Consider the following 27,339-nt stretch of genomic DNA (forward strand, 5'->3'; position numbering starts at 1 on the left):
TCTGCCTTCAGTGGGAGATTTGTTTCTCTCTGTCACTTTGTGGGTTCTGTAGCTCTAAAACTGGTTTAGATTCATTTTTTTTACATGTATTGGAGGTGGTGGGAACTGCAGCCTCACAGAGGTCCTGTTTTTACTCTGCCATCTTGGCTCCACCTCTGGGAAAGAATTTGTACAACCAGTATCTCTGATAAAGACCTCATTTCTAAAATATACAGAGAACTGAATCAAATGTATAAAAATACAAGTCATTCACCAATTGATAAATGATCAAAGGATATGAACAAGCAGTTTTTAGAGGAAGGAATTAAAGCTATCTATAGTCATATGAAAAAATGCTCTAAATCACTGTTGATTAGAGAGATGCAAATCAAAACAGTTCCAAGGTCCCACATCATACCTTTAAGACTGGCTAACATGGCAAAACAGGAAAATGATAAATTCTGGAGAAGATGTGGAAGTTGTAACAGTAATTCATTGTTGGTGGAGTTGTAAACTGATCCAACCATTCTGGACAGCAATTTGGAACCATGCTGAAAGGGCCATAAAACTGTGCATACCCTTTGACCCAGCAATACCACTTCTAGGGCTGTATCCCAAAAAGATCATACAAGTGGGAAAAGGACCCGTATGTACAAAAATATTTATAACAGCTCTTTTTGTGGTACCTAAGAACTGGAAATTGGGGAGATGCCCATCAGTTGGGGAATGACTAAGCAAATTGTGGTATATGAATGTAATGGAATACTATTGTGCTATAAGAAATGATGAACAAGCTTACTTCAGAGCTGGATGATGGGAACAGAACCAGGAGAACATTGTACACAGTAACAGCCACAGTATGTGATGATTGATTTTGATGGATTTAGCCCTTCTTATTAGCTGCCAGGATGTTTCTAAAGGACACATGATGGAAAATTCCATCCACATCCAGAGAAAGAACTATAGAGTCAGATTGCAAAATGAAATAGACTATTTTCTTTTTTGTTTTGTTTTATTTTGTTTTTTTTTCTTTCTCATGGTTTTACCCATTTGTTATAATTTTTCTATGCAACATGACTAATGTGAAAATGTGTTTAATAGGAATGTATGTGTAGAGTCCATATCAGATTGTGAGCCTTCTTGGGGAGGGAGGGAGAGGAAATTTAAAACTTATGTAAGTGAATGGTTAAAACTAAAAATAAATAATTTAATTAACAATGAGCCTCTCTTTCTGGGAGAGGTTTAGAGTTATTAAAGAAACTACAGTTTCCCAAAGGCAATCCTACCTGTTTTACTCCTGTTTAATATGGGCCTATTTTATTCTTTATTTTTTGTTGTCTGTTTCAGATGTAGGATGGCCAGACATGAAAAGTAGTACCTTTTCTGTATCTGGAATTTAAAACTTTTCACAACCTGGCTCCTGTCTTTGCAGATTTCTTATGATTGATTGTCCATTTATCTACATAATACAATTTAGTCAGTAGACATTCTGCAGTCATTTGTTTTTTCCTGTATAGATGATTATTATGAGGCCAAATTCTTTTGAGTAGTTAATGATCTCTTCCACGAGGCATTTTAAAGTTAGAGACTTGTTATAACCAGCATTATACCATAGACAAACAGGATCATTTGGAGGACCTCACTGTCCATCAGAAATTTTGCTTTGGGCTTGATTTTCTCTCTGTCAGTAGTGAACAATTCTGGAGAATACATCTTTCTCCGTTTTAAGCCTTGCCTGATCAAAGGGTCATCAGAAAAGGTTATGTTGTCATATTTTTTCAAGGAATCTTGAATAGTTTTGCTATATTTGTGAGAGACGCCTTGCTGAAAGGGAGCTTTTAAGGCAGAGTTTTGCTCTAGTGAATCAAAGGCTTTAAAATAATCTAATAATACTGTGGGATCTAATCATTTACATGTCTTTGTCAGTTATGTAATAGTAAAGATGCAGTCTTGTAGAATATCTCTTGTGAAGGTCTGTATGAATGTATAGATTTTTCTCATGACATTTTTTTGATTAAATTTTTTTTACTAAAACTTAGGTACACAATAGAGAAAAGAAAAAGAAACATATAAACTGAAAAACAAAATAAGAGAGAAAAAAAGCATGTCATGTGGCAGGAGAACATAAGAGGGGATTCAAAATAAATAGCAACAAATTTTGATTTCAAGAAAACCTATATAATAAATATTTTGCATTGTGTTGAGAGCTGTCCAACTTTTCTTTGCTTCCTTGTAAGTTTTCTTTTGTTCTCTGCTGTGCACTTTTTACTTTGTTCTTTTTTACCCTCTTCTTCCTTCCCCCTAGAAGTCTACAATTAAGCGTGGATTTATTTATATATAGATATTGATAATCATTTAATATTATTTTTGGTCAAAGTCTGAATTTATCAAACAAACTGCTTTCCCTTGCCTTACCAAAAAAAAACGTTTTTTTCCTGTGTCAGCAACTTCAGACACCAGATAAACTGGAGGTGAAATTCTCCTTATCTTGGGAAGAAAACAGACATCCTGAGACTCATAAAATGTAAATGGACCCTATTCCATTTCTTGTTAATTTTCATTTACAACCAAGGAACTTCTTTTCTTATATATGGATAGTAACAAATGGAGATCATAAATTTATGTGTCACGGTCATCCTGAATTGGGATGGTTCTAAAATGTATATAAGTCTTCTGATTCATCTGTTTATCAGTCAGGACTCAGCTCTTGACTCCTTGTAGAAGTCTGCTAGCTTTGGGGCAATAAATGTTGTAATTTTATATTACTATTTGTCTCCTTTAACCAAACTTTTTAATATGTCGACAATATATACATGTACATATATACATATATGTACATATCCATACATGTATAGACATATACTTTCCCAAAAAAAATTCCATTCCTGATTTTTGTTTCTGCATATCTGTTACTTCCTATCCCTCCTGACTCCTCCACTTTACTTTTACCAGCTACCTTGCCCTCCTATTACTTAACCTACTCCTTCTCCAAGGATCCTTCCCTTATCCTCCCATTTAAACACCCTTTAATACCCCCATTTAACCTATTCCCCCACCCTCCCCTCTAGAGACGACTCCCTTGTCCTGTCTCCTCTCCCTAACCCCTTAGTGTTTTATTTGTTTCAGAAATTAAAAGGCTATTATACTCTCCTAGATATATATGTATTATTCCCTGTTGGACCCATTCCTGATGAAAATAGGTTTCCAGAACTACTTGCCGTCCTCCCCCATCTAATTTCTTTGTGTCAGTTCTTCCTTTTGTACCTCATTTGCATGAGATAATTACCCTTTTTAGCCATTTCTAAATGGTTTTACTTTTTAAAGTCATATCACACTCAGGTCAGTCTACTCCAGTCTTTGCTACTAATAACAATCTTAGATGTATATTTTACATTTCACATACATAAAAGGTCTGTCCTTTTTGAGTCCATTGTAATTAATCTTATATTAAACCTTATATTTCTCTTGGCTCTTGTATGTCAAATCTATTAAGATCAGTTTTTTTTTTAATCAAGTCCTGTTAAGTCTGACAGTTCCACAGATCTTGGAACACTATATATGAAAATGCAAAAGAACTGGTATTCTGGCCAAAAATACCATACCCAACAAAGCTAAGCATAATCCTGAATGAGAAAAAAAATGGACATTTAATGAATTGTCAGACTTCATATTTTGTCCAGTTTTATTAAATAATATATGAATATTTTGATTAATTCTGTAAATTAATGTAAGCAACTACTCCATTTTCCAAAAAAGTTTAAAATGGATTTTTCTATATTTGTTTCATACTCCCATGTTTAGAGTACAATTATTTCTTAAAAGTATTCCATGTCTAATAAAACATTAATACTTAATATCTGACCTGCTGAGGAGATAACTGTGAGAGGTAGCAAAGGGTTAAGTTTACACAGGACTGCAAAAACTAATGAAAGAAGGGTACTGATGAGAGTAAGATTAGCAGACCTGACAGTAATTTTTGGGGAGAAGTCAGATTCCTGGTTTCCTTAGAACTTCTAGATAACACAAAAGTAAAATTTAAAAAAGTTGACTCAGCAGGAGGGTTCCACCAGTTAGAAAATAGACAATGGACTTGGGACACTCAGGCCCAGATAAGGACACATCTAGGTTAAACTGGTGAGGGGTCAGTATTCCAGGGTTATTACTTGGCTTGCTTAGGGAACCTCAAGCATTATGTATGTTATCTGACAGGCTCAGTCTAGGATTAGAGACTCATTAGCAATAATGTATGATAATGGAAAAGGAACACCCTAAAGAGAAAGAACCAATCAGTCCTCTGATGGGAGTGTCTGCACCAAACTAATGGCATAAAAATTGCCTGGCTTTTGTGTCCCCCACTCCTCCTTTCACTTCTGGCCAGAGGGGTTCAATTGCTCTGAATTTCTCCTTAATAAACTTCTTTTGATATCCAGATTTTTGGTATCAATTGGGTTCTATGTTTCCAAGTTGGCATTTCCAACAAAACTTAATCCTTTTAAATACAATCATTTTTGATATTTGTGTGAATTTTCTGAAATAGTTTTCTTTTTCTTCATAAGATGCAGGCTCTCTTTGGGAAAAAAAAACTTAATGAAAGAAAGACTTTTTTAGGATAAATTTTCAGATTAAAACTTTAAAGAAGGAGGATGACCATTGTGTATGTAAGAGACAGGAAAAAAATATGTTGGGAAGACTCAGCAAATAAGTGTTGACTGAAAACCTATGGACATAGGAAAAAACATTCAATGTGTTCAGGATACAAAGATGTCTTAAATCAATGCGAAATGGTAAACATTTTAAAAATTTAATCTCAGATATTATATTAACATATACTTTTGGAAATTCAGCTGTGACCAGATTGGCTATGTACTTTTCTATGAAAAGTGCATGAAATGATTCTTTGAGTATTTAACTTTTTAACCACCTTGAATTAGATTTGAAATTTCCTGTATATTAATTTAAAGAACTTGATCATGTGATGCCAACGGTCCTCACTGAAATTATTCCTTTAATAATACTTTTAACAAATTTTAATGATTATCTCAAAAAAGTATTTTTCTGATATGTGTACTGGACATCTGTTATAAGCTCCAGAAATCAGTGACATTAGCAAAGAAATGTTGTGTTAGGCCATATTCATAATTGGAAGAACCACCACAGAAAGAAGTTATTGAAATTATTATGGGGTAAAACAAGTTTAAAGGTAATCCCATATTTTTTTTTTCTTTCAGATTCTGCTTCATTTGTATCTCCAATTGATGATGTCTTCCAGATTAAGCATATGGATATATAGCATCTTTTTTGTGCTGATATGTGTGTTTTATAAGTCTGATGCAAGAAATAGAGACAATCTAATGGAAATGAGTCTTCAGGAATATTGCAGCATTTTCCAGACAGGAAAAACCTCCCTAGTTTATTTTAGTCAAGATGGTTAGTATTTGTTTATAGTACAATTTATGTTTTCATGATACTTTTTTTTTTGCTGTTTAAACAGGCTGTTGTTCAGTAGGAAAGCCTTATCACTACATGAATTAATAGAAAACCTTATAAATGCTACTGTAATGTAATGAAAAACATTTCAAAATTTTATACTGTGATATCTGAAAATCTATATAATAATTTATTTTTATTTTTTAGCATGTTTAAAAAGATTCTTTTCCTGTTCCTGTGTTTAGAGTTGAGTTTCTCATTAATTTTTTTGACCATACTTTATTTTGGCAACACTGTTAATTATGCCTTTATTTCTGTGGAATAGAATTAATGGTATTAATACTATTATTTCATCATTTCAAGGAATACTATCCTTTATATTACTGATGAAGTAATTTCTTATTTCTGTTTAGAGTTTAAATTGACACCTGCCTATAATTGCAAAGTAATAAAAGAATTGGCAAACATTAATTTTAAAAGTAATATATGTAAATAGTCTGGTGTACCAATTTTTTAGAGGGCTGATGACTTCTGTCAAGAGATAAGTTGACTTATATTTTTGGCTATGTGTTCCTTTTTCACTGAAATATGATTCTGAACTCTCATTGTGCCTGTGGGGAAACTTTAGTTTGAATAATGAGCGCCAACAAGACACTGCTAGAATGCTTGGAGTTAGGAGATCTGGGTCTGAATCCTGCCTCAGATACTTAGCTAGCCATACAATCAATAATTGGGTATTTTATTTAATCTCCCCTACCCTCAGTTTCCTCTTCTATAAAAAAAAAATGGGGATAGTATTTTTAACTACACAGGGTTAAAGAATGATATAAATCAGAATAGTTGTTGCTCCTCAAATTGTTATTTTTTTATCTTCTTCATTATTTGTTCCATTGCTTTGGAATATGTTTTTACCAAACCAGAACTGCTTGAGTACAAGCCTGGTCATAAACTTTATATTTGTCCTTCAAGAATCAGCCTAAATCAATAAGTTTTAAATAAGGTTATCACCAGAAGTTTGGCCACAGGACAGTTAATTTTTTTTATCCACAACAGCTTACAAAAGATGATCTTTAGTTAGGTAAAGATTGATTGTGGGTGTAGTGAGTTTTACAATACTAAGCCAAAGATCTTTGAAAAGAAAAATAATGGGTGAAACTTAATTATACATAAAGTATATATAGTATGTTAAAATTTCAAAGTACTTTGTGTATTCTTTGGGTCAACAGGTATAATTTTTGTACTTAGCTATAAGGCTCTGTATTTGGATAATTTCTCCTGGATTTTTAAAATTCGCTTTTAAGAGACAAATAATATTAGAAAATATTTTTATGTTCCTATTTGAGTTTCTCTAGATATTACTGTATTTCTTGAAGAACTGAAAAAAGCAGCTGGACCTCTTCATAGCTATGGGATTTCAGTTGCAAAGGTAAAATAACATTTTTATTATGTGATGACTTATATTTTATACTTTTCTCTTGTCCTATAACTGAGAATCTAAAAGTATTTGATGTTGTTACTGTTTTTCACAATACTCTCTAGAGTACAGAAAAATGCTTTTCTTCATATTTAAGAAAACAGAAGCAAAGACAAATCTGTTCATCATAAGTCCCTTACATAAGCTGTATCTTATGTAAACTGTGTTGTTTCAAATAGCTCTCTCATTGTTTTCCATCTTCAATTAGTTTTGGTTTCATATTGCATTAGTTTTGGTTAATACATTTCATAATGGACATCTATATAAGTAAGGTAATGTGCTTAATTTTTTGAACAAGTATTTATCAAATAACAGCTATGTAAAACACAAATGTGATTGAGGTTGCTAGAACATTTTACTGCTCCATATTTCTCACATCTTCTGTTAAATGAGAGGTTAAAGTCATAAATTTGAAAATATGTAGGATTAGAGGATTATAGATCTAGAGCTGGAAGAGATCTCAGAGACCATCTCTCTCAGTTTTACAGAAGAGTAAAACATATAGGTAAAAACTAGTAGAGATGAAATTTGAACCCAGCTCTTGTGACTCCAGAGCAGAAATTCTTTTTGTCATTTTGTAATTTGCACTCAAATGTAACATAAAAAATTGAGTATAGATCTCTTCTTAGAAATTTTACAGAAAGAGGATGCATAAGTAATAAAAAAAAAGTTTTCTATAGCATGTCCTAAATAAGATTCATAGTCATATAAAATAATTTGGTCTATGTGATAAACATGAAGTGGATAAATAATGCCTGTGATCTATGATTAACTTAAGGAGTTTTCTGAGTGTGCCTCTGTGTGTGTGTGTGTATTTACAATTGTATATTGAATGTCCCAAAACTCTTAGAGAAGTTTATTATAGCTATAAGTAGCTATAATAGCTTAAAACTTCACTAAGACTTTGGGAAACTGTACATGTCCGTGTTGTATACATATATGTATATGTATGTATGTGTATGCATTTCTGCATATAATATAGATAAACAGATACTGGTTCAGAAATTGTGATTCCATTGGTATAAGGAGCTTCTTGGTGAGGAGCATCCTGTACCAGTGCAAGTTAGCACCTTCTCTGAAATGTAGAATTTTAGAAAGTTGCCAAGGTCACCAAGAGGTTAAATGACTTATTTTTGTATGTAAGAGGTGGGACTTGAACCCAGGTCTTCCTGGCTCCAAGACCAACTCTCTTATTCCACAGTACTTCTCATATATATACATATATATTTATATGCACACATATATGTGTATATGTGTATGTTGTATATTTCTATATATGTGTATGTATGTCCATATATGTGTGTATATATATGTAGATATGGAGAGAGACATTGAAATATGACTATCTTAAGTGAAGGCAGGGACTGTAATTCATTGTCTTTATGTCCATATTTTAGTTTGTTTCATCTACCACAAACCTTAGCATTCAAATCTGGACAATTATTTTTACTTGAGAAGCTTAAATTTGGAGTATTTGTTGGTCTTTATGAAGAATGCTTTGGTATTTTAAAAAATTGATTGCAGAAATAATCCTGTACTATTAAATTGTCTCAAATTAATTTCCGAGGTGTCCTTAAAGTAATCCATCTGACCTGAAAGGTATGTTTATACTTGTTTATTTCCCAATCACTCTAACTTCTGAAAAGTTATTATAAAGCTATAGGAAAATGTGTTTCTCTTTAGGTCACTGGGTTTGAGCAGAATCATGTCCTATGGAGGAGCTAGATTACAAGAGTGAAAAGTGTTCTGATATTGAATTCAAAGACAAAGGATTCAGTGCTGACTCCATATACCAACTTAACCTCTCTGGGACTCTTCATCTATAAAATGAGGGAGTTGGACTAGATTGCCTCTAGGGTTCCTTCCAATTCTAAATCTATGACCCTATGACTAAGTGGTCTCAAGGTTCCTTCTGGCTCCAAGTTTTATGACCTTGCGTTTCTGAGGCATTATCATAAGGAGCCTCGTAGCAGCATTTTAAAAAATGGCACTGAGTAGGAGCCTGGAATTTTGCTTTCTGAAGAATCAGTACCTTCATATAAATGACCCAAATGAACTCTCTCTCTCTTTAGCCTAGGAATTCTTTATTACCATAATCTAAACCCTGCCAACCTTTCAACCCTGTTTTGAGTTACTGAGCTCCTGACCTTCTTGGTCCCTGATACAGACTCCTCCAATTTGGCTATTCTTGCACCTAATCTTTAATTGTTTTGTCACCAACCCTACGTCTACCTCAGTCTTTGGCCTGTCACCAGAACCTATAATTCTACTTCCTTTTTTATCTCTATTAGCGTACTTTTCTAAGGTGTTTTACTTTCAAACAAAAAGCTTGTATAACTTTGTAGATAATTTCTGGCTTTAAGGTAACCTGAAGTCCATGTTATTATAATTAGGAAGTGAGAACAATTGTAACTGTGGGAGAGGCAGTCAGGTATCATGGAAAGGCCTGGAGCAAATCACTTGATTTCCTTATGTGTAAAACGAGGGAATTGAACTAAATGGCTTCTAAGTTTCCTGAATCTATGAAGCTGTGATCATGGGATTATGTGATGGAATAGCATTTGTTTATTAAAAAGTGTATTCATGGGGCAGCTAGGTGGTACAGTGAATAGAGCACCGGCCTTAGAGTCAGGAGGACCTGAGTTCAAATTCGGCCTCAGACACTTAACACTTACTAGCCATGTGACCTTGGGCAAGTCACTTAACCCCAACTGCCCACCATAAAGCAAAAAAAAAAAAAAGTGTATTCATAACCAAATAGGGAGAATCAAGGAGGAAAACATTCTACAATAATGGGTTTTCCTTTAGTTTCCAATTCTTTGCCACTATTAAAATCACTGCTATAGATAATTTTGTACATATAGGACTTTTTAGTCATTTTTTCATCTCCTTTGTGCTATAACTAGTAGCGTTAGTGCTTGCTCTAAGGGTATACATAGTTTGGTAATGGTATTTAATAACCATTTTTCCCCCTTTCCTCCATGCAATCCCTTCCAAGCTTAGGGTTTTATTTATAATGAATCCTTCCCTGAATCTACTTTCTCTTTTATTCTTCTCTTTCCTCTTTCCTGGTTCCCTACTGTTTCTCTGGTGAGTTGGTGTAGAAATACATTCAAACTCTTTGTATATCTGTTTGTATGTTTTATCCTCCTTTGACCAGTTCAGATGAAAGTGAGGTTCGAGTGACTTTCTCTCCCCAAACCTTTCCTTCTTTGTATAGATTTCTACTTGTGTACTCTGATTATGTGAGACAAATTCCTACCTCCTTTTACCTTACTTTTCTTTTCTTCTTTTAATGTCAATAGAACATAACAAGACCACATTAAGACCTTATATCTTATTTGACTCCCATTATGACCCTGATGATAGTAACATATTGAAGGCACACTTTTATTATCCCTTTTCCCCAGGGAGGTAAATGGTTCATCTTTATAAAGTCCCTTCTAATTGAATGCTTATATTTAACTTTTTATATTTTCTTTACTCCTATTTTTGTATTTCAAAGTTCTTATTCAACTCTGGTCTTTTTATAAGAAGTGCTTAGAAATTCTCTTTCACTGAAGTTTACTTTTTTCCTCTACAGGATTATATTAATTTTTTTCTGGGTAATATTATTGATCATAGGCCTATTTATTTTATTAGATTTTTCTAGGTCTTAAAGAGATACATATATTAGTGTCCTTCACTATCATAGTTTTAATTTCCATTTCTTTTGATAGCTCATTTAGCTTTTCCTTTTAAGTATTTAATTTCTGTGTGATTTGGTGCATGTAGATTATGTATCAAAATTAAGTAATAGGGTATGGTATCATTCAGCAAAATGTGTTTTCTCTGTTTATTTCTTTGAATCATGTCTACTTATGCTATTATGTTTTCTAAGATCATGATTATTATTCTTGATTTTTAAAATTTAAGCTGAGGCATAATAGCTCCAATCCTTTATTTTAACTTTTTGTAAGTCTTTGTATTTCAAGCATATTTCTTTGTTGGATTTTGCTTTCTAATCCATTCTGTTTATCCCTTCCACATTATGGGTAAGTTCATTCCATCCACTTTCATAATTGTGAAGTTTAATTTTAAGTTTTCTTCCATCTTACTCTCTTGTAGTATTTCCTCTCTATTGCTCCTTTCTCCTTTTTATCATGGGTTCATACCCTTTTTTTTCCCTTATAAATCTATCTTCATAATTCTGTCTTTTGAGTTTAGGATTTGTTTGCTTATGACTAATCCCTTCTTGAATCTATCCTTTAAAAAATTTTCCCTCTTTCTACAAGCCAAAGCAACAAAGTTAAAGGATACAACTCATAGAGACAAACTGAGAATTACTGATTTGTTAGGAAAATAGAAGGAAACAAAGAGCTTGAGTGCCATATTCTAGGAAATTATCTAGGGATTTTGGAGACAGAGGACAGAACTCAAATCAGTAGAATCATAGGACATCATTAAAGAGAAACTCTAACTTTAATTTAACAAAAAATGTATTTGTGAAGTTCCAGAACTTTCATGTCAAAAATAAATTCTTGCAAGCATTGAAGAAGAATTGGTTTACATATCAAAAAACTCACTTCTCCACTGAATAGTGTAAATTCTTTGAGAAAAAGGGTTGTTTCAGTTTTTGTCTTTGTTTCCTTAGTGCTTGGATTGCACATGATAAAAGCACAATAAGTGATTGTTGAGTGAAGAAGCACTAATTCTAATTGTAGTCAGTCTAATATCTCTTCTCTCCCATATTTTACTTTGGAGCCTCTCAAATACTGAACTAGCTCTCGTAATGCATGCATCAACCTCATTATCAATGTGTATATCCCTGGAAAGTACACTACCAAGGTAAGTGAACTTATCCACAGCATTCCAAATTCAATTTGCTGTAAGTGGATGGTGTGGTGGTGGCTGATAGAGCACCTGTATTTTCTTGGTGTTAATTGTTAGCCCAAAATTAGTCCAAGCAGCAGAGAATTGATGCATACTTTGTTGCATCTCAGCTTCAGAGGCTACACTGAGTGCACGATCATCTGCAGACAGAAAATCACACACTGATACTCCACTTTGGTCTTGGCTTATAGCCTTTTCAAGTTGAAGAATTTATTATCAGTGTAGTAACTGACCTTGATGCCATGTTCATCCTCATTGAAAGCATTTGACAGCATAGCTGAAAACATCATGCTAAAAAGCATGGGAGCAAACACACAGCCTTGTTTCACTCCATTGCAGATTGAGAAAGCATGAGACCATCATCAATTATCCAGAACCTAGGCAAGCATGCCATCACGAAATTGGCATACAAAATAAAGGTCTACAGAGCTGTTATTCTGACCTCGTTGTTGTATGCCTGTGAAACCTGGATAGTATACCAGGCACTATGCCAGGAAACTGAATTTCTTCCATTTGAATTGTCTTAGGAAGATTCTGAAGATCACTTGGCAGGATAAGATACCAGACAGTGAGGTCCTTACTAGAACTAAACTGCCAAAGACTCAAACTCTTCTTTAGAGAGCACAAATCCAATGGGCTGACCACGTTGTTCAAATGCAAAACTTACACTTGACAAAAAGACTATTTTATGGAGAACTCACACAAGGCAAGCATTCACATGGTGCTCAGAAGAAGCGATACAAGGACATTTTCCAGGTTTCTCTTAAGAACTTTGGAATTGATTGTGTGACATGGGAGACACTGGGACAGGACTGCTCAGCATTGAGTGCCCACATGAGCTCTATGAACAAAGCAGATTTGAAACAGCTCAAAGGAAATGCAGGATGCACAAATTTAGAAAATCTACCCCAAATGTTCCCATGAACTCTTTGTGCCCAATGGAGAATTTCAGAACTGTATAGGGGCTTTGATATGCCATTGACCAATTGAAATCCCAACAAGGTAATCTAGAATTATTTGCAAATTAAAAATCTTTGACACTGCTGACATGATGTAAAGAGTTGAAAAGTTTAGTGTAACATTTAATTTTTGCCTAGCTTGTATTCTTAGCATCATGGATCTAGATCTGGAAGGGCCTATAGAGGCCATTTAGTCCAACCCTCATTTTAAATAGAAGTAATATGAGTCCCAAAGAGGCTGATTGACTTCCCAAGGTCATAGGTAACAAATGACAGTGCTGATATTTGAACTCAGCTTTTATGATTACAGAGCCATTGCTGCTCACACTGTAACAAGTCACTGAAATAAACCAAACAAACCCAAAGTTGGTAATTTGAAGACAGAATCTCTTGAAAGTGATTTCACTTGAAGGCAAACCCTTTGGAAGACTGAAGGGATAGGGAATGGAAGAGAAGTAATGTACATTTAAATTGTGCCCTATAGAAGAAAGTTAATCAAAGCAGGTAGGAGTTAGAAGAGATGTTAATTTCTAAAGAGTACTCTATCTCAGCCACAGTGGAAAGGGTAGAAAAAAAAAGATTTAAAAATTACATTAGTAAAAGTACAGTCAATCTCAGGGTCTTTTATTGGTATGGGCAGAAGAATTGAGCTTGAAGTGATTATATATTAATGAAATAAGTGAATATGAGCTATAAAATAAAGCAGGCAGTTTGGTACCCTATGCTACTAAAAATGAAAACAAAACAAAATACAAGCCAAACTTACTTGCAATCTTACACGATAGTCTTAATTCACTAATAAAAAAGTCAGTTTCTTATGGGCTTAGAAAATAGCACCTCTATTTTGCTACTTTCAATAAATTCCTCTAAAGATTTGAGATTTGAAATGGTAAATGTATTGTCCATTTTTTAAATGGCACTTGTGAAACCCTTCTTATTCCACTCCATACTGTCATCAAATATTCTTTTGATTTTTGTATAGATATCTCATAAACATTTTCATTATCTGAGAGAATAGATGTATAGGTAGGTTGATGTTTCATGTCACCTTTTTGTGTTATTAATAAGATCTTATATTTTCCATGGCTTTGGTATTTCTTCCTTCTTCACCTATATTGTATTTCAGTCCCTCAATATTTTTGCAATTATTTTGTCTCTAGCACAGATCTCCTCTTTCTATATTTGGTTCAGTCCTTTTGCTTTTCCTATATTTGTTCTCCATAGTTCAGTTTCTACCCTACATCCGGGACTGATAATCACCAAGTGTAGTGTATCTACCGTCTTTGATGGAGAAAACAATTTATTCAAATAGTTTTTACAATTTTTTTCCCTATATTTTCCATTTTTGCATCCATCCTTTGGATGACTTTGCCTAGTTGGATATCTTGCTAACCCATCTTTAAAACTGGTTTTACCTTCCACTCTTCAGGTTTGCTTGATTAGAAGATACTTATAATAATGCACATACTTGTTTGTCATCTTTTGTCATATATTCTAACTCATTATTACTTTTGGAAGCCATCTCTCTCTGTTTGACAAGTGTGGTAGATGTTTATTAAGGTGCTTTGTAGCCCCTGTTTTCTCTTTTGCAGCAGTTATATGTTGATTTAAAGATCTTGATCAAATTATATAGTGCCACTGTCTTTTCTATTATACATTTACTATTTTTTTGCTTACTTTTAAAATTTAAATATTTTTTAAAATCATCATTTCATTTATATACCATATCTTTTTTATTATTATTCTTTTAAATTTTTTACTAATTCTGATCTTACCTCTTGACAATTTCATAGACCACTTATACACGGCTAACTCAGGAGTAATTCTCATGTCAATAGTAAGTATTTTCCTATCTGTTAAAATAAAATTTATTTCATTCTCTTTGGTGTTAGCTGGTATTTGACATATTTTTTCACCTAAGAAAGTGTTCATGATATAGAGGCATAAGGCGTTTGTATAATCCATGGGTCTTTGACTTCTCTCATTTCTTTTTCCTGAGCAATATCTTCTCATATTCACCTTTTCTTGTTTTTTTATTGAAGTGTTCAAGCCTCCCTCATTCCTCCCCCCATCTCCACCAGTGTCAGTGTTTGTTGATTTCACTTGGAAGGCCTTATCAGATTCTTCACAGAATATTTCTACTACTTCATCCTCTGCAATCAGTGTTGGTGGATAGACCATAATTATTTTCATGGTAGATATTTTGCAGCTAATTATCATTAATATTGAAAAATACATGATCAATATCCAATGAAATAATGTTACTTATTGCCCCGGGCATATTATGAAACCCATTCAGCCAACTCCTTTGCCTTTCCAAGAAATAATTGTGAACTATCCTTCCATTTAGCCACAATTTCCTTTAAAAAAAATTTTCATATGTAGTAACAGTATCAAGATTTATATGATTCAGCTCTTCTAGCAATATGTCCATGTAGTCCTAGTCATTGGACAAAAATCTCACATTTAGAGTAGCATCAATTAAACTGAAGTTTACCAGTAGTTCAAAAACTATGTAAACCTCTCTTAGTATATAGTTTAAAAAACAACCAAACTATGTGTTGCAAGTTTATATTTTTATTTGAAACCCTTTTTTATTTCTTATGTGTATATTAGATTGTATTTGTTAATTAATACTAAATTTATAATAAAAGGAAAATTAAAAATTAAAAACAAAATTAAAACTGTACAGCTTTCTTCATCCTTTCTTTTATTTGATTGTGTAGTATCCCTTACTTTGAGTCAGGTTTCCCATACTCTTATCTATTTATTTATAATAGAAATAACATATTATCAGCTTTGTCACTGAAGCAGCAGTGTGACTTTGGCTAAACCAGGTAATCACCTGAATCTTATTTGTAAAATGAGAGAGTTGGGCTAAATAATCCTAAAGATTGCTTTTAATTCTGTTATTCCTAAATGTTAAGAAAACAGAATCTCAAGTATCTTTTCTTTCCACTTCTTGAGGGGCATTTTTAATATTCAATTCATTTTAATAACTGGCATTGGGGACACAAAGACTAAAATGATATGGCCACTTCTTTCCAGAAATTTACATTTTAGTCAGAAGAGGTGGGGAGAACAATGTATATGAAATACATACAAAATAAATATGGGGCGCATTAACAATTGGTGAAATTAGAAAAGGCCTCAGATAGAAAGCACTTGAGCTCAACTTTGAAATGAGCTAGGAGTTCTTAGAGGCAAACTTGAAAGCATGGGGAACAGCCTGTGTGTGCCAAGGTTTCGAGACAGGAGATGTAATATATATTTTTTTAAGAAATAATGATCTTTAATGACATTTCCCTTTGGTATAAGTGAGACCCGTGAATAGATTCAAACAAAATAAGGGTAGGAGAGAGAAATAGAAGAGGAGGAGATAAAGATACAGTCAACTCTCCATTATCCACAACTCCTTAAGAGTATCTTCTATCTCTTCTGTATTCCTCACAATGTCTAGCAACAGGTACTCAATAAATACATTGATTTGAATGATCCCCTCTGAGGCTTATCTGCAGCAAAGTTAAATTCCAGCCTTTTTCCTAGGCTAGGATAAGGTCTGGCTTTTAGTCCTGGCCATTTACTGGCTATGCGGCCTTCAACAATCACCTAACCTTCTCTATGCATCAGTTTTCTCACCTGTAAAATGGAGATAATAATGCCTGTGCTACTTATTTCACAGGCTAGTCATGATGGTAAAATGATATAATAGATGACGTCTTTGAAAAAATAAAAAAGGTGCTAGATGTATAAAGATGAGATAACTTTTGTGCTCAAGCAAGACAAAATCAGAAAATAACTCAGCTGCCAAAACTATAATATTCCCAAACTAAATAAAAATTATTTGGGGATTATCCACTGCTATAGATAACCATTACCCCTCAAATAATGCAGAAATTGAGAGTTGACTGTATAAAAGAACCAAACACGGGATTCACTGTCCAACCCACAGGAGTTGGAGAGGCTACAAGGGGCTACACTTTGACTGTAAAGTAGGACAATGTGCATGCAACGCTGGGGGTGGGGGAGTGTATGTTTACGAAATGTATATACAGACCCCTAGAATAGGGGTCCTGGCCAGGAGGCACTCTGTGTATGTGGCAGAGGGGAGGAATAGGGATAGGACATTCACCTCCCCCCTGGCCAGGAAGTGGGGTTCTGGGATAGGCTCTGAGGATTAAACATCCTCTTTGAAGAAGGGCAAGCAACCACATCTGCCCCTAGTCTCCCAAGCCCAATCTGGGAGTCCCAGGCTAAAGGAGGATTGGGGGACAGGGGAGGGGGAAGGGGGGCAGATGGAGTATCATCATTTCTAGCCCACAGGAAAACTTTGCATAAAATTTATTTAGACTTGGTGCTTGGTCAAAGGCATAAGGTTTAAACACTGGAGGAGGGACAGAATTCTATCCCTTTGAAGAAAAATCCCATTCCACTGGAGTTGTCCCCAAGATTCCTTTCTCTTGTTAGGGGGTCTTGCCCAGGCCCATCTGAGGGCCATGAGGCTGCATGGGCACTCATGATCTGGTGGAGGAGAAGAAAAATTAATCCCTTCTCCAGGTCCTGAATCCTAGGATTCAGGTCACTCACAGATACAACAGAGTGCTGCAACCACAGCATTTCCCCCCAGAAAACTGTTGGAATTGGGACCAGAAAAGTGAAAGGGAGTGTCCTGGAGGCTGGAACAGGGTTGGGGACAGGATCAGGTCAGTTACAACTTCTGTTCCACTGGCTGCTGAAGACATAGCTCACTGCCTGCAGAGATGATGGGGAGGTGATTGTCCATGTGGCAGCTGACTGACACTCTCGAATCAGTGATCCTTTGTCCTAACCATGCCTTCAGGATCAACAAGCAGTAAATGTTTCAGCTGGCCACTCTGCAGACCCTTGAGGACATACTGGCCCGGGGTGGTCGTGCTCTCCCGAACCAGAAAGTCCCCATTGAGCCTCAGCTGTCCTTCGGCCTCCCGCCTACTCAACTTCCCTTGGAACCAGGGCTCCCCTCGGAGCTGCCCAGCCATTGGTGTTGTAGGGGCAGGTGAGGGGACACAAAGAGCATCTTCAAATGGTTTCATGTCAAAGAGGTCACGTGAGACACTGCCATTGGCAATAGGGTTAGAAGGACCACCACCTCCTTGCCGGACTTTTTCCAGGTTCTGGACATTGACATAGGAGGGATCATCAAATAGTTCTCTACCTGGTCCAGGAGTTGGGAGCCGTTTTCATATATCAGGGTCACCACCAGGTAGTTGTCCAACAGGCAAAGTGGCTCCTAGGTGGTTGCAGGTCTGCGTACTGGGTGGGGGTGGACGAGAACCCCCTGGGGCACCTCCATCCCGAAGCCTCATGTCTACCACCCCACCAAAAGGAGGCTCCTTCCCTGGAAAGTCATTGTAGTACTGATGGTCAGATGGCTCCTCTTCTGCCTCATCCCAAGCTGAGCCATCAAAGCCAGCCATCCTGTCTTGGGGGGTGACAAGCTTAGGTGGGTTCCTTGAGGTATTATTTGAAGCGCAGCTCAAAGGCCTGGCCAATGGTGCTGATGACATCCTGTGCTAGTCCTTCTGGACACTCCAGGATGTGTCAGGCTCTCTGATTGACAGGGTCTTTGGCAACATAGGCAATATACTCCGAAGTGTCCGGATCCCCACCTGACGCAAATGAGATTGACCGCATATGGTCATTGGCAATGATCTGTTGACAGTCTGCAGCCATGAGGTTGAGGCTGCTGGTAGAAACAGGGTGATGGGCATGCCAGCAAACTTTAGATTACTCCTCCCCAGTATGGAGCTGAGTGGGCGGCTACAGGGCTTTCTCCTTCGTGCAGCCCCCTTGGCCCCTGGCACAGCCTCACACACCAGACTGCTTCTCTGGTGACCTAGGTTCGAGTACTGAAATTCAAGGCCCGCATCGACTGGAGGACCTCCACACAACCCATGTACAGGACCGCATGGGGTCTCAGCTCCGCGCCGCAGGTCGGTCTCACTCCGGGTCTGGCGGCCTCACCTTCTTCAAGTAGACTCTCCAACTTTCTTCCCCCCCCCCCTCCCCAGATGTAATATTGAATAAATTTAACAGAATAGAAAGTAGACCACTTTGGTACATAAGGGAGTTATGTGAAATTAGTTCGGAAAGATAGGTTGGAAAAAAAAAAAGTTGTGAAAAGCTTTAAATGTCTCATAGGAGTTCATATTTTATCCTAGGGCAGAGATTTTTTTAAACCTTTTTTGTTTGTTTCATTGACCTTTGGCAGTCTGGTAAAGTCCATGAACTCTTTAAAATAATGTTTTTCGTGTATAAAATAAAATACATAGGATTACAAATGAGATCGATTATATTGAAATAGAATTATTAAAATGTTTAACAACTAAATTCACTGACCATAAGAACTTCTGTCCTGGAGAGCAGAATCACCTTGAGTAGAAGAGTTTTGTAGTATTAAAATTTATAGTTATATGGGGACAGATTAAGTAGAGAAGGTAAGTATATGGGGACAGGTAAGCAGAAAAGTTAGATGTGGCAAAGCCAATAAGAAGGTTGTTGCACTAGTGAAGAAAGTCTGGATTATTGTGGATGTGGTGTGAGTGAGAGAATTTGTTAAGGTAGAATATACAGGACTTGGCACCTGATTGAATATGAGATTTGAAGGACTAAAGATGGCTACTAGTTGTAAATCTGAATGACTGAAAGAATGGTGGTACTATTGACAAAGGCAAGGAAATTAGAATGATAATGAGTTTTGTTTTGGACATGTTGAATTTTCAGTGCTTATGGGATGTCCACACCTAGATAGAGTGTATCTAGTAAAAGAAATCATCAGAATGTTAGCAGAGGTGGTCATTAAGTGTGTCACAAGGTCCTTTATAACTGGATATATTGGTTTAAGATTTCCTAAGCATGGGCGGCTAGATGGCGCAGTGAGTCTACTAGAGCACTGGCTCTGGAGTCAGGAGGACCTGAGTTCGGATTCGGCGTCAGACACTTAACATACATACACACACACACACACACACACACACACACACAAACCTAGCCGTGTGACCTTGGGCAAGTTACTTGAGCCCAATTGCCCTCCAAAAAAACAAACAAACGAACAAAAAAAGATTTCCTGAGCATTTTACATGTTACCTTATGTGATCTTCATAGCTACTTTGAGAAAGTAGTGCATTATTATCCCCATTTTACAAAAAAAGGAATTGGAGGTACAGAGAGATTAGGTGACTAACTCATGTCCCTACAACTATTAAGTGTCAAAGATAGGATTTGAACCCAGGTGTCTTTGTATATCTTCCTACTCTTTATCCTGCCTCCCTAAAATAAGATCAATTTGGAGATAAACAACAATGTGGATAATTGTTTTTAATATGCTTATATGTATTTTTACATGTCATAAAATTTAAATATTTCAAACTTTTTCAGGTTAATTGTGCTAAAGAAGAAGCATCAAAATACTGTGGAAAGGAAAATGATTTTACAAAAGCATATTTATTCCGGTAACATCTTTTATATATGACTGATAGTAAAAATTAGAGGAAAAGAAGAAAAACATAAATGTAATTTTTAAGTTTTGAGATGAAAATACATAATTTAATTATATATTACAGTTTTTTAGACAAAAAGAATAATACTGTTCATAAATGTTAGACAATCAGCCAATAGATATTTTTAAGTGCCTACTATGTTCCAAGTACTGTATTAAGTATTGGGGGTACAAATATGAAAAAGAAAAATTGTTCCTGTCCTCAAGAAGCTTACTGTCTAATGAGGGAAGACAACACACAGTAGGAAAGTGAAAAGCAAGGACAGATAGGAGAAGGAAGGGAAAGTACTTGATGTGGAGGCATGATGAAGTCATGTGCAACTGAATGGGAAGTGAAGGGGTTGAAAAGAGAATATGACATGACTTTTTAATATCTAAAGTATAGCATCATTTCTTTTTAGGAACTGATCTTCAATGAATAGTAGCTTTTGGTTCATTTAATGGGTGTGCAATGTCTGACTTTTAAAAAATTGCCATCCATCATGTTTTATACAAATATATATTCTTTAGCAAATTGTTTTGTAGAGAGCAGACATTTAATTTTTTTCAGTTGAACTTAATATTTCATTAACAGTATATGAATGTTTCATATTATATGTTGGTATAAGTTTTCTTCTGAACATAAACATTCTGACATAATTTCCTATCTTAAACCTCTTACTAGTTGGCCTCTATGGTCCCTTCTAGTCATAAATCTATGACCTTATTAAGTAGATTTATTTAAGTTTCTGTATTAATAAAGCACTAGGAATCATTTTACTCATAAAAGTTAAAAATGAGTGTGTTGCAAACCATTTTAATGACTCAAATGTAACATTATATTCTTTAGGATATGATCTATTATTTTCAGAGAACAGAACATTTCTTATTGTTAATGGAATATCCTTTCTAATCCAATGAATATTGCCTTCTGTTTTTTTTTTATAGAATATTGCAAGGGGAGATAGAAAATTTAGATAAAACAAGACAAATGAAACTTGATTAATTTGAAATAGTATTATTGAGTATTGTTTTGGTGTAGATGTAGTTTACCCTTTATAAATGATTTTAAAATTGTAATTTGTATGAAATTATCATTAATAACTAAGTTGAATCAAAAGTAATAAGAAATTCCAAATACAACATGAATTCTGAGAATTTTTTTTTGACAGAGGTAACATATTACTCAGAGAGTTCCCCACCGATACTTTGTTTGACGTGAATGCCATCATAGCTAATGTTCTCTTGTAAGTAGAAGTAAAAATTAATTCGTTTGTTACTTAGTTGCCTTAATTTCACTTAACCTTGATTTTGAGGGGTTTTTTTTTTTTGAGATTTGCAAGTTATTGATTGTAAAATGTGTAGCGCTTGTATTTGTTTTGGGAAGTCGCTTCTAAACTAAAAATGTATTGAGCTAAGTCTTTTTAAAATAGGTTTTTATTATGTCTCATTTTTTTACATCACCATAGTTTTCCTTCTTCACAGAGGTCTCCCACATATAAAAGATATATCCCATAAAACAAATAGTATTTTTAAAAGGCAGATAAAAAGAAAGAGGTAAAAAATCAGCACAACTGATCAATACACTGAAAAAGTCCAAAAGTATGTGCAATGTCCAACATCTGTTGGGCCTCTCACCTCCAGCAAGGACTGAGGATATTCTCTCATATCTCTTCATTTGAGTCATGCTTGACCTGTATAGTTTTGCCAAATTTGTGTGTGTGTGCATGTATGTTTCCATTTGCATTTTTTAGTACTTGTGTACAATTTTCTTGTCTCTGCTTACTTCACTCTACTTTAGTTCATGTAGTTCTTTCTATGCCTTTATTCATCACATTTATCTTTTCTTATAGCTCAGTAATATTCCAGTATATTAATATACCATAATTTTTTTAGCCATTCTCCAATGGGCATTTACTTTGTTTCCATTTCTTTGCTAGTACAAAAATTTCTGCTATAAATATTTTGGTGTACATAGGGGCTTTTTTTTGAGGGGGGAAGGTAGGGCATTTGGGGTTAAGTGACTTGTCCAAGGTCACAGGGCTAGTTTTTTGTGTTAAGCATCTGAAGCCGAATTTGAACTTAGGTCCTCCTGACTCCAGGGCCTGTGCTCTATTTACTGTGTCACCTAGCTCCCCTCATTATCTTTAATAATTTAATTGACTTTATAATTTGTTCTTTTACTCACTTATTTATGATAGTTACTTAATTTCCAATTAAGTTTAATCTTTGCTTCAGCTACTCTTTATTAAATATATTTTTAATTGCATTGTGGTCAGTAAAAGATGCTTTTAATATTTTTGCATTTGCTTGTGAAGTTTTTATACACTAGCATATGATTAGTTTTTGTAAAAGTGCCATTCATAGCTTACAAATTGGCATAATCCTTTTTACTCTCATTCAGTATTCTCCAGAAGTCTATCATGTCTAACTTTTATAAAATTTAATTCAGGTTCTTCATTTATTAAAAAAATGTTTTTGGATAGATTCATCTCAATCTAAGAAGGGTTAATTGATATTCCCCACATTTATAGTTTTATTTTCTCCTTTAACTCATTTAACTTGTCCTCTGTGAATCCAGATACTGACTGGGTCATTTGATATATATATAAATATATATATATATATATATATATATCATATTTGGTATTTTGATTTATTGTTGATTGTGGTTTTCAGCAAAATGTAGTTTCCCTGTATTTTTTTTTGATTGTCTATTTTTGCTTTTGTTACCTCTGTCTTTTTTATTTCAGTTGAAGCACAATAGATTCTGTTCTAACCCCATATTTAACACTGTCTCTGTATCCAGTGTGTTTCTTGCAAATGATATATTGTTGGATTCTGGTTTCCAATCCATTTGGATATCCTCTTCCATTTTATGGATGACTTCATCCTATTCACATTCACAGATAAGACTGTTCTGTATTTCCCTTCATCTTATTTTCTTCTATTTTCCTTCTCTTTTCTTTTTTTCCTCTTTAAGAGTTTGTTTTACCTCTGACTAAGTTTTCCCTTGATGTACTCTCCCCATTCTTTTCACCTCCCCTTCCCTTAACCTCTTTCCTTCCTTTTTCCCTGTTGGCTGAAAGGTATTTCTGTACCCAGCTCTCTGTGTATGTGTATTCTTCCATCCTTTAACCTGTTCAGATGTTAGTTAAGTTCCCACTGTTAAGAATTTAAGTTCCCACTAATTAAGTATTTCCCTCTGCCCCTTCCTGTTTTTCCCTCCTGTTTGTATGAACTTCTCCTGTCATACAACATTTAAATGAGATCATTTTTTCTTTCTTCTTTTCCTTCCCCTCCACGCCTTCATGCCTCCAGTTCCATGTCCCCTCCCTTTCCATTCTTCTTTTTACAATCAACAAGACATAACAGAATAATTCCTAGGCCCTCTTGTTTAATAAAGGGGAGTCTTCCTTTTATAAATCCTAATGAAAGTAAAGTTCTAAGGGGATACATATATCATATGTCCATATAAGACTGTAAACAGTAGTCCCTTATGATTGCTTCCTCATCTTTACCTTTTTATGTAAATATGGCAGATACGGCAGTTTTTTTCTTTTGTAGAATTCTTCTTGCTTGTAAAACTTAAATCTTAACTTTTTTTGGAATATATATTCCAAGCTCTTTACTTTTTTATGATGTTAAATGTTAAATCTTGTGTGATCCTGTTTGTGGCACCCAGTTACTTTTAATTCTTTCTTTCTGGGTGCTAGCAGTATTATTTCCTTGACTGGGAGCTCTGAATTTTGGCTATCATATCACTGGGAATTTTCATTTTGGGATTTCTTTCAGGAGGTGACTCTGGATTCTTGCAATTTCTACTTTTCCAATTCCTGAGAAATCTGTGCAGTTTTCTTTTAACAGTTTCTTGAAGTAGAATGTCTAGGATCCATTTTTGGTCACAGCTTTCAGGAAGTCAATGATTCTCAAATTGTCTCTCTTCAGTCTGCTTTCCAGGTCAGTTGTTTTTCCTGTTAGATACTTCACATTATCTTTTATTTTTAATCAGTCTTTTGACTTTGTTTTAATGTTTCTTTACTTTTCATGGAAAAATTAGCTTGCATTTGAACAATTCTTATTTTTTAGAGAGTTATTTTCTTGGGTAAAGTGTTGTGCCTCGTGCCAAACTATTGATTTTCTTTACATATCTTTCTTCCATAGCTCTTATTTATTTTTGCATTTTTTACCTCTACTGCTCTCATTTGGTTTTGTAAATGATTTTTAGCTCCCCCTTTTTTAAAAAAAACACCTCAAGTTTCTTCTATTCCAATGATTCTTGTTGGACTTGTGTCCCAAGCTGCATTTTTTCTTTGAGTCATTCTTTTCAGGGTTTGTGTCTTGAATTTCCTTGTCTGCCTTTTTATGATGGATTATTGTTTACTAATTCTCCCCATCTGTTCCTTGATTTTGGATTTTATGTGAGGCCTGGGAACTATACATTTTGGGGACAAATGTCTTGGCTGAGTTTCTGTCCTCTTGGATCTTTCTGCTTCTTTCTTAGTGTATTGAGTATTGTATTTTTCCATGATCTCAAGGACAGCTCAGACTAGGTTCCTGCAAGCTTTTTTTTTTGTTTTTAAAGTGATGTGACCTGGAGCAGAGTCTATTCCCTTCTCTTCTAGTTTTAGCTCTGTGATAGTCCTTGATCCACCTTTGGGTCTGAGCAATACCTCTGTCATCTTGTCCCTGTTTGGAAGTTTCAGCAAATTTATATTGGGCTCAGCTACTATTAGCCTGCTTGGGAGGCTTTGCAGGTTCAGAATGACTGAATTACATATTCCCCTTTAGTCTGTCATTCTTGCTCTGGTTATTTTACCTCCCTTGTTATTCCAGGCTTCCGCCTGGTCTTTGCTTCTAGATTCAGAGCTGCACAGTCACTGCTTCTGATGTTATTTCTTGCTCAATACACAGCAAGGATCTGAGACCATTATTATCCTGTCCATGACCTCTAGGTGTAGGTTCTTCCTCAGTCTGCCCTGGATCTATGATCTGGGACTGAGTGACAGAGTTGCTAGATGGCACCCATTGCTATACCTTTTGTTGGTTCCCTGATCCCCTGCTCTGGTGCTTCCTGCACCGGTGCCCAATCTAAATCTTCTTTCAGTCCCTAAGCACTGAAATACTGTGTATGGCCCTGCGTTCCTGGCCAGATCCCAACCCTGTATCTTAATGCCTGTCATAATGACCTAGGATGGATATGACTGGCTATGATTTTTTATTTCCTGATAATATTTTGGTCTAGTAGATTTGTTTGATTGTTGTGGAAGAGGTGTTGTGTTGTAGGGGAGGAGTAGGCCATATTTCTTTCTGCTAATCTGCTATTTGATTCTGCCTCCTGACAACTCCAATTGTTACTTAGTTTTTCTTTACAACCATCTTAAATTGCACCTTTTCCTAGGTCCATCTAACCTGGGCATGTCATTTGCCTTCTCTGAGCCTATATATCTTCATTTGTAATATTAGAGGCTGGATTAAATGACTTTTGAGATTCCTGCCAACCCTAAGCAAAACAAGTTTAATTTTTTTCCACATGAGAATCATTTAAATATGTGCAGATAGTTATCATTTCCTTCTTAAGCTTTCTCTTATCTAGACATCACCAATTCCTTCAACTAATCCTCGTATATCATGATATGCAGTCTTTGCATTAACTTGGTTGTCTTCCTCAAGGTTCACCCCAGTTAGTCAACAATCATTTCTTATGTACCTACTATATGCCAAGCACTGTTGTAAGCACTAAGGATACAGAGAAAAGGAAAAAATAATCCTTATTCTCAATGAGCTCACATTCTAAATGTCATATTTTCATAAATTTGATACCTGTCACTGAACAACACAATAGTTTGAATTTTGTCTGAGTGTAGAGTATAATGAATCTGTTACCTTCTTCCTTTTGGAAGGTACATTAACCTTATCAATGTAACTTCAAATGACATGTAGTTTTTCTAATTCTATGTCACATGATTGACTCATGTTTAGTAAATTAATCAATAAACATTTATGAATCCTAGGCTCTAGTCTCTTATTATGTGACAGTTCCTTCCTCGGTCTTGGAATACAAATACAGAATGAAGAAGTCCTTGTCCCCATAGAGTTTATATTCTCTTGGGGATAGACAACATGTATATAAATGAATGTACTTAATTTCAGGGGGTTGGCAATAGCAGGGGAAGGTGAAAGGTATGATATCTAGACTTTTTTTTAGTTTATGCTGGTCTCTAATCAGGGAAAAAGACTGAAAGTGGAAGCAGCATCTAGAAACTCTTAATTCAGAATGAGATGCTAAGGGCAAAACATGTTCCCAGTGCCGCCATGTGCTTGTAATTGCCATTACTTCTGGAGGCAGGGATGGGGCAGGCTGGGGAGACCCTTTCTGTCTAAGTCTAAGGGAGAGAAAACATTGAGAGAGAAAACAAGTGCAAACGAGAAAGACTATAAAAACCAAAACAGAGTGGAAGCGAAATAAGACTTAGGTGATTCTGTGTTCTTGTCATTTGTTATCATTTCCTTGTCCGTTATATTATTGTTATTAACTTTAGCACTTTAATCATTGCTATTGTTATATTTATTTGTTTATCCTCCTTTTGTTCCCAAAATAGCTTGAATTCTCTTTTGGTCATCCTGTTTTGTGGACTGGTAAAAATCTGTAGTGGATTTGAAGTTTAGAAACACTATTCTAGACTTAATTTATAAACCTGCAATACCTCAATTACTAGAATTAACCTAATCAAACATTTTAAAGGAACTGAGGATAAAATATTATAGTTGTTGATGGATACATGTTACCTGTTGTTAAAAATAACTATTGTCATAGAGGATTGGTAGATTGTCACTATGGTTCCCCCACCCCATTAGGTGAATTAATGTAAGTTTAATCTTTATACCCAAGGGTTTTAAAAAAGATTATCATGTTGAGAATTTTTGTCAGAGATTGAAATAAATCAAAAAACATGAAAGAGAGCATACTCCTAGTTTTAGAAGTGTAAACACTGAGGCCCTCTGGGATCAGTACAGGTCTTTGGATACATTAACTTTTTTCACATTATAGACATACTTTATGTATATAATTTGTACGTATATAATGTATGCTTTTTATTAAATTATTTATG

The 27,339-nt window shown here is 35.1% G+C and overlaps 1 protein-coding gene and 1 pseudogene across 3 annotated transcripts in view; one reads left to right on the forward strand and one right to left on the reverse strand.

Annotated features, from left to right (window-relative positions):
* Positions 1-27,339, forward strand: part of TXNDC16 (thioredoxin domain containing 16) — a 168,476-nt gene that overhangs the window by 31,563 nt on the left and 109,574 nt on the right. Inside the window, exons 2-5 of one of the 3 annotated variants that reach the window (XM_069082230.1) lie at positions 5,208-5,406; positions 6,750-6,832; positions 20,128-20,201; positions 21,400-21,474. In XM_069082230.1, the coding sequence (XP_068938331.1) occupies positions 5,235-5,406; positions 6,750-6,832; positions 20,128-20,201; positions 21,400-21,474 (404 nt within the window). In that variant the 5' untranslated portion in view covers positions 5,208-5,234. Of the gene's footprint in view, positions 1-5,207; positions 5,407-6,749; positions 6,833-20,127; positions 20,202-21,399; positions 21,475-27,339 lie in introns of those variants that run through there. The other 2 variants (XM_069082231.1, XM_069082232.1) reach the window with 2 other exon arrangements.
* Positions 16,919-18,649, reverse strand: LOC138156791 (SHC-transforming protein 1 pseudogene; annotated as a pseudogene).

This window comes from Petaurus breviceps, unplaced genomic scaffold (genome assembly GCF_028583685.1).
Source record: "Petaurus breviceps papuanus isolate PSGF00001 unplaced genomic scaffold, PetGlider_PUasm1.0 164, whole genome shotgun sequence".
NCBI lineage: Eukaryota > Metazoa > Chordata > Mammalia > Diprotodontia > Petauridae > Petaurus > Petaurus breviceps.